Genomic DNA, 15,334 nt, shown 5'->3' on the forward strand with positions numbered 1-15,334 from the left:
GCAATTAATGAAATGTTTGTTATGCCAAGGATTTATCATAATGTGTAAAGAGATTATAAGGCAGATGGATAGGGACTCTTGTAATATTAAATTTCAGTTTTGGGAGGAACATTGATACATTATCACTGTTGGTGGTAATGGTTTCCATTGAATAAGTTATTTCAAATAGTCCAGACATTAGTTGATCATTACTTTATGAAATATGTTCAAGAAATGTCTAAAAGGTGATTTCATTAAGGTCACTAACAGATGGTTACATACATTATACTGGCAGTCGGTATGATTTCTTTACTAATAGATGATTGTAGTGGTAAATAAGACTATTTCACAGGTAGATGATTGTAGTGGTAAATAAGACTATTTCACAGGTAGATGATTGTAGTGGTAAATAAGACTATTTCACAGGTAGATGATTGTAGTGGTAAATAAGACTATTTCACAGGTAGATGATTGTAGTGGTAAATAAGACTATTTCACAGGTAGATGATTGTAGTGGTAAATAAGACTATTTCACTGGTTGTGTACAGATAATTTTGACACATTACAGAAGGACCTAAGGACATATGTATGACCTTATGTTGTAAGCTTTATTGTCTTTGATCGGCATTACCAGAACTATGCATTTTAGAGTCTCTCCCTCCCCCAATTTCCTTCAATCATTTTAAAGTTTATCTTTCTGGCACCTTTTTCTTTAAATTAGTTTCACAGTGATAGGACAGCAATGACAAACCTTTGCCCATAACAAGCATTAAACTATATTCTATGATTCACTCATCACTTTAACTGTTACCATTCAGGGTTCAGAGAGACAAGCCAAAACAGGAGCCACAGGTCAGAGATTGAAAGAAGCAACTAAAATTAATCTCTCCTTGTCAACCCTTGGAAATGTCATATCTGCATTAGTGGATGGAAAGAGCAGCCATATACCATATCGTAACTCAAAACTCACTCGTCTTCTGCAAGACTCACTTGGTGGAAACTCAAAAACAGCAATGGTAAGTTAGATTTAATCTTGTTTAGAAGAAAGTGCATTTCTTTTTGAAAAATTACGTGTCATTTATCAAAGGTTTGTTTTGATTTCTCAACACACATAACAAGTGTAACTCTAGTATGGCAACTTTGCGAGACCATGTGAGCACATACTATTCAGCAGTGAAGAGTATGCAGTTGTGTAAAGTCTCACGTTTTATCTGGAGTCAGAATGCAAAGAACTAGTGATCTCAAGAAATTCATTTTGGTTATGTCTAGGTAATATTATCATCATTTTGAAATTGGAGGACTTTATTTAAGTTGCTTTGTAAAGAACTGGCTAATAACAATGGATAGCATCTCAGCTGAAGCGATCTTAGATTATGGAAGTAAACTTATTTGACACTTACAGGGGAAAGATAGTTTTTGTCTTCGAGGGATTTTGATCCCTCCATGTCTGTGGCATTCTCATGCACCAAATATAGTTTTGTATTACTGTTAACAGTAATAAACTATGTTCTTAATAAACATTAGTAACAAAGTATAGATCCACCGGATGTTTGGTGCGGTTTGTGTTATGGGAGGCAACTAAAGTCTAACCAAATGATTAGCCCATATAGTAGATATTTCTCTTGGACATTGTTCTGCTGATAAAAAAAATAATAGTAGAAAATGTTTTTAAAAGAAGTCGCCACAATAAATCCACAAATAATATGTGGGATATTAATGAAAATATTTTAGTTACATACAAAGAAAAGAAAATTTAGAATGATATAGATGTTTTAGAGTCATCATTTTGCAATATTAAAAAAGACCATAAATAGCAAAATCACTGGTGTTCTATCTCTTCCACTTACCAAGCCATCCTTGGTTTAAATACTTTTGCTTTCTAAATCTGTATGATGATCTACTCTATTTCAAAAGGGACAGAGTGACTTGTAATCTCGATACAAGGCCATTTCTTCAACAAAAATAATGAATAAGTCAGACGGAATATACTGAAAGCTACGTCTTGTCTTGTAAGTAGATACGAATAAGTCGACCATTATAATGACTAGAAGGCAGATTTGATTGAAGAATGTTTTAAATTCCATTGAGCTTTGAGACTATAACATGAGTTGAAAAGAATAAATCTCATTAGCAATGCAGAATGCTAATGTTAGATTATACATCTATATATTGTAGATTGCCAACATTGGTCCCACAGACTATAACTATGATGAATCAATAAGTACGCTGAGGTACGCCAACAGGGCCAAGAACATCCAGAACAAGGCCCGCATCAATGAGGATCCCAAGGATGCCCTGCTGAGACAGTTTCAGAAGGAGATTGAGGAACTCAGGAAGCAGTTGGAAGATGGTAATATACTTGTCATTGATTAAACTTTGGCATTCCCTGAGCAAATTAATGTTACAAATTCTGCAGAAAAAATAATGTAAATGAATGGTCTTTTTTCAGCAATCACAGAGCATGTATGTGTGTGTGTGTGTGTGTGTGTGTACTTATATACAGAAGGATGGATGTATTTATGTATGTGTGTGTATGTATCTATGTATGTATCTATGTATGTATATATGTATGTATGTATGTATGTATGTATGTATGTATGTATGTATGTATGTATGTATGTATGTATGTACATACAGAAGGATGGATGTATTTATGTATGTGTGTGTGTATGTATGTATGTATGTATGTATGTATGTATGTATGTACATACTTATATACAGAAGGATGGATGGATTTATGTATGTATGTATGTATGTACATACTTATATACAGAAGGATGGATGTATTTAAAGGCATTGCAACACAATTTTTGCTTTATATAGTGTCTATCATAAGTTAACGTCTGGAAGTGAAAATTTAAATATAAGATCTTTCAAATAATTCTGCAACTGCTTAATAGAAATAAATGTAAATTAGAGAACTTTTTTGTATATTTTTGACACAAAATTGGAAAAGGTCACTGGATTTACAGCAATCCACACTGATTTGATTTTTTTTTTTTTGTTACACACCCATCTTTTTGGTGGAACATATTATACCATGATCCTCTACGTTGCACATAAGTTCTTCTCGATAAAAGAAAGAAACCTCTTGATTTTAGGGTCAGAAAATAAAAAAGGTGAACGTCCCTGATTTAAACGATTGGTTTCTTTACATTAATATGTGTTCTACATCACAGACCAGGTTTAGACTTTGTGGATGGCTTGCACTTGGAGTAAGGAAGAAGCTTGTTGATTTTGGGATAAAAAATTCAAAGTTAAGGTCAAGATCTCTGTGACTGAAACAAGAAAAATAGTTTCAACACAGTAACATTAGTTCTGTATCACAGACCTGGGCCAACTTTGTGGATGGCTTGCTTTTATGGTTAGGAACAAACCTGCAGATGTTGGGGTAAAGGGCCATTGATAAAGGTCATTGTGATTTTAAAAAAATGTTTTCTATGCATAGCTTTTGCTCTAGATAAATTTCCTTGACCAAACATTGTGAATGGCTTGCACTTAGCATAATAAATAGAGGATATCATTGTCTTTAATATCTATAAGGAAATATTTCATGAGTTAAGTTTAAACATTGTATTATCTGATTGACAGAGCCATGAATGACAATACGCAATGTTTCCACTTCATGAGTGAAGAATTTCCTTTTATGTACTAAAAAATTGATTTTTCTTTTATTATATATATTTTTAAAGGCAAAAACTGTCAGTGTGCCTGGACTTTATTCCATTCTGTGCTAATGTGATTAACGGCTGCCTTACTACAACTTAAAAAGTAATTTTTGAAATTTTACAATAATTTTGGGACATTGACTTTTTATAAATTTAGCGTTTACATATAATACTTGAAATTGTATGTTCTGTCAAATGAATGTTTCCATATGAAAAAAGGAATGATTATTTTCACTAACATGTTTCTGATGCAGATTGATCAGTGAACATTATTGGCGTAGGGCTACCATACAGACATCACGGAGCAGTCATCTCAAATAGATTTTGGAGCACAACATCTTTAAACAAAAGATATTAATGATTGTGGCTTTACTTATAACAATTATGGATAATTTTTTTATGCTTATTTCTGTCTTCAAACATGAATTGTGTGGCCTTGGCAAGCTTGTAGTATAATTTGGTCAAAGATGCTGAACCTAAATTATGAGTTTCACTTAATTTCACTTTGCAATCAGCACTCATCTCTCCCCAATTTCTTCATAATTTTCACACATGATTATAAGTGTGATGATAATTTTTCCATAAAAAGTTGTCATAGAATGTAACATACTTTAGGTGACATTGAATATCAAATCAAATTATGTAATTTCATTCACTGACAATTTGCAGGATTCAGGTGGAAAACTTAGAAGCCTACTTCATGTTTGAAGTTTGTTTTTTAGGATTTTTTTATGGCAACTTCTCGTTGATTAAATAAATGTATACTTTAGTCATGATAATTTAAGATCTGTTCATCATGATAGAGAGAGAGAGAGAAAGTGAGAGAGAAGAAAGGAATAGAACAAAAATGAAATTGGCCTATATATAAAAATACATGTTTTGAATAACATACATAAGGCAAATATATGTCCTAAATGGAAAAAGAAACTAGTTCCAAAAATAATATCATAAAAGTAATATTGCTACTGTATTAATATCAATTTTCCCCCACTGATACATTTCAGTATCTCATGGATACATTTCAGTGTCTCACTGATACATTTCAGTATCTCACTGATATATTTCAGTATCTCGGTTAGAAAAATATTCTGAAGTTACCTATAGAATATGGGGTCTCATGGTCATAGGTTATGATCATGGCAAATCTCGGCACTATAAGTTTAGTCCAAGACCATTTGACCAAAGGTCATTGAGATTCATTGATCAGTAGTCTTCAGACTGCAGTGCCCAACTATTGTCTTCATAGAGGACTATAAAACACAGGGTCGACATATCACAGTACTCTTGTTTTTATTATCTTATGGTTCATTTAGGCAAGAAAATACTCTTTCATTAATTTGATTTGATCAACAACAGCTACCAAGAAACAGTAATTTCATAATGTCAGACAATATTATCGTAACATCTGACAATATTTTTCATAATGTCAAAAATATGTCAGTGAGTATTATCATTGTGTCACAAAAATTTTTAATGCCCAACAGTATTGTCATAATGTGAGTGTATGATCATGATGGCATTTACATATACTATATAAAATACATACCGTTGGGAAAATGATGCACTTATAATGTACTGGTAAATCAGAGGTCATCTATTCATTTTATCTGTAATTTGAAATGATAGGATTAAATACTTATCTGCTGACATATTATGGGAAGGTAGAACATTCATGGCATTTATCTTACTTGGGTATATACAGTAATATGAAGAAAGCAAATATAAGTTCATAGTAATTTAACAATTTCCAGGTGATTATGTGTCTGGCTCAGAGGAAGAAAGTGAGGAGGAAGAATTTATTGATGAAGATGGAGTGAAGAGGAAAAGAAAGAAACCAAAGAGGCAAAAGGGTAAAAGAAAATCATGACTAAATTGCAAAATGTATACACTCCAAGTGACACAGTAGACATGTTAATGAATAATTGTTAAGATTAATAATTTTTTGTTCAGAAGAGGTTTTTACTTTTTGTTATAAGTGACCTTTGTTTTTTGTTTCATTTAATATTATTTCAATTCAGTATTATACTTTGAGAAAAATAAACATATAAAGTGATAAAGAATCCATATCTCAGTAAAGCTTTTAAAGAACCTAACATGTTTCATTTCACTGTGCTCATAATTTGTTACGAAAACTAGCTTCCTTTATTTGTAGTATTTTAGTAAACTTTCTCTTCAAAGAAGAAAGCACAACGTGGAATTACCATAATTTTCGGATTTATTGCATGAATGTTTGTGTCGACTCCCAATATGAATGAGATGAGTTACTTTACCTACTTTTCTGTCCCATCTGTGACATTTAGTTTGCTTCAGTTTGCCATAGTTTAACCTTATCAAACTTTTTGTTAGGTTTGGTGAAAAGGTCAGAATTTGACAATCATGAAAATGTTTGCTAGATAGTCTGAAAAAAGATGTGAGATGTGTGGTAATACTATGCATACATATCTTCCTTACAATAGTACATAGATTTCCCATATGCTGGCTTGATACTTCATCTTGATATGAAATGAAATAGATCTTGGACATGTTTAAAGTCAGTCACTCATATCCACGTCTTCATTCCAACGACTTGCTCATTTTTTGACAGTCCTTGCCTTTGACCTCCAAAACTCAAGCATCCGAAACATTTTTAAAAAAAAACATTTTGACTATAGCGCTCCAGGTTCTGTAACTCACATTGCCATTTGGGTAAGGGAGGTCATGGTATCACCAGCATCCATCATGTGTTGTCCATTACCTTCATGCGTTAAGTGTCTGTCCATCAGCTTGTTACCACTTTAAACTCCATATTTCTGATTTGATTTCATCACAATCTTAGATGAGTTTGATAATGAGCAAGATCCATGCATATTAATGAGGTGATCTTGCACCTGATTGGCTGACCTTGTTACCACTCTTGTGGCTGTATTTCTGACCCAGTTTTGATAAAACTTGGAAGCTAAGGCTATATCATTAAGATCTTCAATGACAGGTTCATAATGAACAAAATCCATACATATTAATTGGGTGATTTTGCAGCTGATTGGCTGAGCTTGTTACCACTCTGGAAGCCATATTTCTGACCTGATTTTTACAAAACTTGCAGTATGGGTTTATGTTATCAAAATCTTGGATTGATTTGATGATCAGCAAGATTCATAACTTATAATGAAATAATCTTTAATCTGATTGGCTGAGCTTGTTACCGCTCTTGAGGCAATATTTATAATCCAGTTTTGATCAAACTTTGAATGTATGCTTATCTCACCAAAGTCTCAGATGAATTTAGTAATTAATGAGATTCATGGATATTAATGATGTGATCTTGCATTTGATTGGCTGAGATTATTATACCTCTTTAAGTAATATTTCTTAATCTGATTTTGATAAAACTTGGAGTAGAAGCTTATAACATCTAGATCTTGGATGGGTTCAGTACCAAGCAAGATTGATGTACATTAATTAGATAATTTTGCATTTGATTGGTTGTTCTTTTTACCACACTTGAGGCCAAGTTTATGATCCGATTTTGATCACACCTAGAATCTATGCTTATGTCATTAAGGGAAGGTAGAACATTCTTGGCATTTATCTTACTTGGGTATATAAGAAAGCAAATATGTGTTCAGTAATGAGAAAAATCTATGAATATTGATAATATGATCGTGCATCTGATTGGCTGAGATTGTTTCCACTCTGGTGGCCGTGTATATTTGCTATTTGATTTTGCTCAGACTTGGAATATATGCTGATATCCTCCAGATCTTGTAAAAGTTCAATAATGAGTGAAATATTACTGAGTTGATCTTGTTTTTGATTGACTGGAAGTCATATTTCTGATCCAGTATTGTCAGACATTACATATTGACATATATAGCAAAGATTTTAGATGAGTGAGATCCACACATTAATTATGCCTTCATTTTTAGAAAGAAATTTTATTAAAATATTGTAAGATAGTTAAAATCAACATGAAATAAAATTTGGGTGGTATTTACATAGCATGCATTCTTACACAACTACATAAGCCTGCTTTGTAAAATGGTCAACTGTTAAGTTATTTAAGCCAAGTGAGCAGTGTCAGGTTTTTATGGAATTCTTTTTTAAATTTCTTTCTTAAATACATTACCTGATCATAATATTGTTTCAGTACAGTCATTACCATGCAAATCCAGCATGCACACAGCTAAAAGTTTGTCAGCAGTATAGGTGGGAGTGATTTCCTCTTGGGTACAGCAATTATATCCATACTTTAGATACTGCTTCCTCTTATGCTAGGGATTGAGGGTACAGTTCAGGACATTTCCTGTTTGGTCTCAACATTAGTCTTTTGGTCTTCACAAGAACTGTGGACAGAGTAGTGTCCATGACTTGTTGGACAATATACTACAAAACACAAGCTGAGTTACATTCTAAGTTAGGATATTCCCTAGTTTCACCCCTACTTTGCCTTGGATTCCTTGGTAACAAAGCTGAATCTGATTTCATCACATCCCAACATTTCACACACTTGGGTATGGAGTTCAAAATGATGGTGTCTTGAGTTCTCTAAAGAATTGTATCTCAACCCAAACATTCCATCATTTTCTCAGTCTTCTCAGTGTAGCACTGGATCTCATCATCCTAGGTTGCCTGTTCATGAGACCATTGCAAATGATTCTCTTATCCCAGTGGTTACTGAAGCTTTGCCCATTGAAACAAAAAGCCTTAGTTTTAAAAATGCCTGTGGTCACATCACAGTGAATGGGAGAACCTCACTTGGCTTATGGCAAGTACTGCCTTGAAGGTTTAGCCTCCGGAAATCACAATTTGTTTGGATGCCAATATGGCAGGCTGAATGCCAGGCTTTGTCAAGACCAAATATTGCATATAAATTTGCTAGCAGTAAAGGCCATAGTGAATACATTTAATTGGTGGCAGGGGATGCCATCTGGAAAGGGCATGCTCATTCTGTCTGACAACTATATTTTGTTGAATTGCTGTGGTTTCAGTTTTAATAATGGGCTACCAATTTTTGTGGATTTTTGGTTGCTCCAAGCCATACATTTCAAAATCCAATGAAAACTTAGCCATTCGTGATGCAGAAACCCAGTGGGCTACCTTTCCTGGTTGTTAGCTTCTCATTGATGATGCCTATTGACTTTGAATTGATTTGTGGGGATGGGATGTGCACATTTTCCTATCAGCCACATCTGGGCATACAGAATCATTACTCCAGCTTATATCTCAGGATTTGATTTAAAGTTGACTCACATACCTTAGGTGACTGGAGATGGAGTCTTCTTCAGAGTATTAGTGTTTAACTCCAACCTGTTAATGATTTTTCATTAGGTAAAGGGCTATATATCAGGTAATGTATTTGAAAAGAAACCACGTTAGAAAGTCGTTGAATTTCTAAAGTATTGTGCATAGGTAAGTATTACCAGAGACACATATTTTAATCCAAATTGGTTTCTACTTTACTTTTCTAATGAAGAATTGATGAAAACATATTTGGATAGGCTAAGCATATAGCGGTAATGGATTTTTAAACAAAATCATGGTTGCAGTTGCCTTTGATATGTGCTCATTTCTTTTGCATAAAGCAAACCAAGGTTTAGTATATAATGTGAATCGCAGATAGTTTTAAAAAATTATGTGTTTCAGGCCTTTTGATAATTTTAAAAAAATGGTTTGGTAGAATTGACTGGAATTAACTTCTTGATCATTAGCTACTCTTTCTGTAGATATTTTAGGTTATGTTACTGTATTATGTTTTCATTAGGTGGAAAAAAGAAAAAAGGTATGAATATTTATCTATGTGCTGTGCACTTTTCCCTGCAAAGTGTGCCATACATGTTAATGTATAATTAGAATTATGTTGGAAGTTACAAAATATGCACTGGTTATAAGCATTAATAATTGATATGAGGTTTATATTAGTATATATTTGTCATTTTATGATAAATGATTACAGTCGTTGTATGTAAGAGAATACTTAATATGACAAATTTTACAACAGTTAAGGAACAGATTTCCTGTTATTCTTTGTAGTGATTTATTACTCTAGTTTCATTGCTAATCCATAGAAAAGGGATTGAAAAAATATCTATTCATATTGATGAGCCTAAATGATTAACTTTCTCAATAATTCATTTTCAACAGACATTGGACATGAACACAATGACTAAGTGTCACATGACTGGGGCTTCTGAGTTGGTTTATTTTGTAATACAGCTTTGTTGTTCAGTCAAAGGAAATTTACATACATGTATGCCACACTTCATGTCAATTTTCACTCAAGTGCACACTGTGTTTTTAAATGCAGTATTTGTTGACTGAATGGTCTAATATAATTTGTACACATTATAAATGTCATTTGACTGATTTGAAAAACAGGTGCATTGTTATGTTTTGGTAATTAAACATTATCTAAAGAAAAAAAAACACACCATTTACTAAAACAAGTATGTCAAACTCATTTGCTATAGTGGGCCATATTTGATATGAATTTACTTCACTTTGGCCAAACATATGAACTATGATAAGCATACAGATTTGACACTAACAATCGACCTGGTCTGCAGACTGGGCTTATGAGTCTTTGCAGGCCATACCAGGTCCAATTGCAATATGTTTGACACCACTGTTTTAGAATTGGTTTGGGGGAGGTTTTCAGGTGGAACAGGTAGTGTAATCTTCTTTTAAATGTCTTGGAGTGGTTATTTCATGGGTAATTCAGAAACACATTGACTCTGGGTCTAAAGATCAGAGGTTAAAGATGTGGTAAGTCTAATAACCAAAAAAATAGTAAGTTTTGTTCAAGACCGCATACTTTCACCAGAAGTCTAGTCAGTAATTTCCAGAGTCAATCATGCATTAATTGTACCTGCATAAGAATATTAAGCAAGACGTGGGCATATGCTATTCATTGTACATTTGTTGATGGTGTTGAGTGTTACTGTGTGTAGCACAGGAATGGGTCATATAGGGAAGTTGTACTAACACCAATTTTGCCCTGCAAAAAATAAACCCTATAGTCTGAGTAATAAATATATTTTAAATTTGTATCCCATATGTGTTTTAAAAAACATAGCCAGATAAATATGGACTTTTTTTTACACTCAACCATTATGTGGTTGCTACTACACTACACTACAATACACTACACTTGATATCAGAGGTTTGCTTCAGTTTTCTTCTAGTTCAGAACGGAGAATAATGTATACTTGAGTTGGGCCCTAAATAAGTCAGAATGAGGTGGCATCTCATACAGAAGTTCAGCACTGTAACATACTCACTGTTGCAATAAACTATCCGTGGCACCATGAAGTAATTTGTGGGTCAGTAATTTTCTTGCAAGCACAAGAGGATAAGGCCAAATCACATTTTATACTATCGCATGGTTGTATTCTTTATGGTGAGTGGTTTCTTTGGTCATCATCATCAGAAGTTAGAGGTAAAAGATCTATACAAATATAAAATCAGATTTAAAGACTATAGTATTGTTAAACTGATTAATTGATTTGAGAGATCATATCAAATTTTTTTTTTAAGCTAAAAGGTTGTTGAGATGATATATTATTTGTAATTTAGATTAATTAAAAGTCCTTTTTTAAAAATTGCAAATTAAAAAATACATATATCTTGGCAAATGTATGATTTTTTTCAAAGTCAGCATGAAGATTACGTTCATGGTAAAGAAATTAATTTTATTTAATATGGTGCAGCTTGGAATATATAATAGAAACTTTTATGACAGTAATGAAGGAAAAAGATAGATGTACAGTGCAGAAGACAAAATTATGGCCAGAAAACTGTCCCAGTAATGGAGTTTTTGTTATGCATTTTAGCACTGCTAGTGCATTAAGTGCTATCTGCTATTCTCCTTTCTTCCTTTCAAATGTTGTGTGTCCCCCAAATCTAGAGAATGGGTGACATAATGTACCCTGCCCTTGGGATCCTCAGTACGAGACTGGGGATTGTTTAACTTAACAATTTAGCAAATCCAGCAAATTTAACATTTTCATGGCTGACTCATTGGTTATATAAGCAACTATATTGTACATGCATTAAAAAAATATTTTGCAAATTTGATTGTTTCATTTGTTGTATTAATATGAATGAAATTATTGTACAGGTCATTCAAAAGTAAATCTGATTGTCCAACAGTTGAATTTGAGTTTTTTGCCTCCTGACTGTTAGCATGAAGTAGTATCACTTTATTGGTTGGGATTGTGGTTGTGTCACATTGTTGCTTTCAAGGAAGTTAATAATTTGTGCAAAAATGATCTGCTGCATTAAACGTTTTGTAGAGTACATTATTTATTCAGTGATAAGACCAGGGGGCTAAACTAATATGTCAAAGATGTTTTAAGTAAATGTTTGCCAAATTTATGTAAATGTAATGGTGGGGTGTTATCATTGTGATAAATGTCATGTCTTAGACAACTTTGAAAAATCCTTTAATTTGAGTGGTTGCTGAGAAAACTCCTTGAATTTAAAAAATGTTGGTTTCATCTTTGTAATGTCCTTTGGTTGTTCAATAACTCTTTGAATTTTGCTTTAACACATTGATTTTATTTGGAGGTATATTCAATAATGTAAAACTCTAAATTCATTAATTAATTTGTTAATTTACATATTTCCATAATAAATAACTACCATACATAAAATGAGATAAAAATTGGGTGGATAAAAAGACACTTGGCACTAGTAGTTATAGAAGTAGCATCTCTTTGGTATATTGGTAAGGTTTTGTGTTTTTCTTCTACTTTTATACATACTGTTAAGCTTGAAACAAAGTTGCATATAAAGAAAGTTCAACTTCCATAAGAAAAAATACTCCTTGAAAGTGTGAAGCTGGTTTTTTTAAAATTATGTATAAAATGCATCTGACAGAAAATGGTGCAGTCACAGACCAGCCATTGAATAATTGACAAATATATCAGGGTTCATGAAGTTCGTTCTACTTCTGATTTTAATCAAGCAGCATGGAACCAATCTCGTCTATTCAAAACTGAGTCTGGGCTGTTCACAATAGGGTAAATATGGTAAATGAGCTAAATTAAGATTATTTCACTGTTAACAGCAGGCACACACCATATCTCCAAGAAGAAGATGGAGGAGATCCAGGCGATGATCGAGGCAGACAGGAAGAAACTGGAGACCCAGAAGGACATGGAGGAGGAGGAGAGAAACAAAGTCAAAGCGGATCTCCTATCTAAAGAGTCTGAGCTCAAAAAATACAAGTGTGTTTGTGTTTCCTTTAATTACAGAATAAGTTCTTGTATATAATATAAAGTAGTTCCCCAAGATGCAAGATTGGTGGCCTTTGATGTCTTGGATTAAATGGAAAATATACAATATCTTAGAATAGGATGCAGAGGTCCATCATAAGTAGGTAACTTTTCTTGAGAGGGCTCTTATAAGAGGAGGTCACTATACATAATTCATAAAGACCTTGATGGTAGTATTAATTTAGCTAGGTTTTTTTTGTGACATTGAGGGTTCTTCATCAAATGAACATCAGTTAAAATTATGCACAGTTCTTTGTTATCTGAAAACAATGCATTTAATTTAGCATCATGATGGAAGCATACCTCTGTCAGTGAAGGTGTCATAATATTAAACCATGAAGAAAACAACCAATGGCAATATCTGAAATTGGAATTTATTCTTTTGATGACCTGGCTGAAGGCCTAATTAGCTTGAGGCATGGCCCTGCATCCAACAGAACTTGCTTTTGACCACTTTAGAGGCTTTATTTCTTTCAGATTTTGACCACACTTGATACGTAAGCATACATCATCAGGATCTTGACTAAGATGAATTATGGGCCACATTTGTAGATATTAATGCAGAGGTATTCTGGCATCTAATTGGCCAATTTTACCACTCTAGAGACTTTATTGTGGATCAGACAGTAATCAAACTTGGTATTTAAGCTTAAGTCATCCAGATCTTTGATGATATATTTTATGTCCTTGTGTAAGTCATCCTCTGGAATTATAAAAATTGGCTAATTGTTCCTTCACTAATACAGTTTCAAGGGGATATAACATCTTGCCTGTTATTTAAATTGAATGTTACATGTTCATCACACCATCCATATTTTACTCACTCATCAAAATTGGTATGTGCATGTGTCTCAGAAAAGTTTAACTTTTCCTTTTCAAATGTAGATTACTTTTTTTTATTTTTCATATTTGTGTTACTTTAGGTTTTTAAATGTATGTTCATAACACCCACCATATGTCAAACCCAATTTCAACTACTCTCATCAACATTGATATATGGATGCATCTCAGGAAGAGTAACTCAGCCATACATAAAGTGGTTCACTGTGACCATTCTTCATGCTTGAATTACTTTTGTATTTAATGAAGTCCATAACACACTCCATATCCATCGACATATATGCTAGTTGAGCTTGAATTTACAATAAAAAGCATAGTTTATAATGGGATTCTTAAAATTTATTTTTAGAAACATGTTACTCTTTAAAGACTTTATTGTTTCCCACATTTTGAAGAAAAGTATGGGACATATAATATTTGTAGTAACTGACCAGATGTCCATCCAGTGAAAGTTCCCTTCAGCTCTAATGCTCTAAAGCAGTTTGAAATTAAGGGATGAAATTTGGTGTATTTGTACATCATTACTAGAAGGTGTGATGTACCACAGTGTGGGTACTAAGGTCAAGGTCATGACTTGGTATTTAATGTTTTCAGCACTTTCCTTTTTTCTCTAGAACTTTAAGTTTTTGAGATTAATGAATGAAACTTGTTATACATTTACATCATGATTAGAAGGTGTGTCATATGTGATATTGGGACCTCCTGACTTCAAGATTAAGGTCAAATCTCAGTATTAATTTTGCTGTGTACTGTATTGGGGGTCTTATCTTTAAGGTCAATGTCATGGTGTTATATGTTGAATTTTTCTATTGCACTTTCTTTTCCACTCTTTAATTTTAGAGCTGTTTGAGATGGAGGGTATATACTTAGTAAAAGTATATATCATCATTAAAAGTTGTGTTGCAGACCACATATAGGTCATATGTTCAAGGTGTAGGTCACAGGTCAAAAGTTAGTGTTTTTCTCACATTTCTAATTTAACTGTTAACTGCTTAAGATAAATGTGTCTATTGTCACTAGATGTATTGCACATATGAAGTGTTATCACCAAGGTCAAGGTCATGCTCAGTAATTTAAGGTCTTTTGTTTCTACTTCATAATATAAAGGTAGTTTGAGGTATATGGATGATCCATAATAGACTGGTGCTTCTCATTGTGATGGCATCTTGTCTATCACAGTCATTGCTTTATATCAAAAGTTAAGGTCGCTGATAATTTTGTTGATCTTTTTCTGCATATTTCCACTAATGCTATTAAAGATAGTTCTGTGAACTTTGCAGTTTCTGCCAGGTAACTTTACAGCTCTATCTTAAAGGTCATAGACTTCATATTGAGAACTTTTCTGACATCACCATGATAGACAGGGGATAATAATTCACTGAATTTGAGATCAACATCTGCACACATTATTTAGATATTGTTGTTTCTGAATGCCTAATAGTTAACTTTCTACTTCAGCTCTTTGATGAGAAACAGCACCAATCATGATAAAAGCTACCGTTACATGATCTCTGGTATACAAAACTTGTTACCACTCTGGAGGCTGTATTTCTGATCATTTTGATTCAATTTAGTTCATATTGTCATAGTGTC

The 15,334-nt window shown here is 33.1% G+C and overlaps 1 protein-coding gene across 1 annotated transcript in view; it reads left to right on the forward strand.

Moving 5' to 3' along the window:
• Positions 1-15,334, forward strand: part of LOC149798236 (kinesin-like protein KIF3A) — a 69,549-nt gene that overhangs the window by 25,996 nt on the left and 28,219 nt on the right. The window contains exons 8-11 of the mRNA XM_089963353.1: positions 798-995; positions 2,155-2,329; positions 5,399-5,497; positions 12,694-12,853. Of these exons, the coding sequence (XP_089819479.1) occupies positions 798-995; positions 2,155-2,329; positions 5,399-5,497; positions 12,694-12,853 (632 nt within the window). The remainder of the gene's footprint in view (positions 1-797; positions 996-2,154; positions 2,330-5,398; positions 5,498-12,693; positions 12,854-15,334) is intronic.

This window comes from Sinohyriopsis cumingii, chromosome 6 (genome assembly GCF_028554795.1).
Source record: "Sinohyriopsis cumingii isolate HCF-2022 chromosome 6, ASM2855479v2, whole genome shotgun sequence".
Classification (NCBI taxonomy): domain Eukaryota; kingdom Metazoa; phylum Mollusca; class Bivalvia; order Unionida; family Unionidae; genus Sinohyriopsis; species Sinohyriopsis cumingii.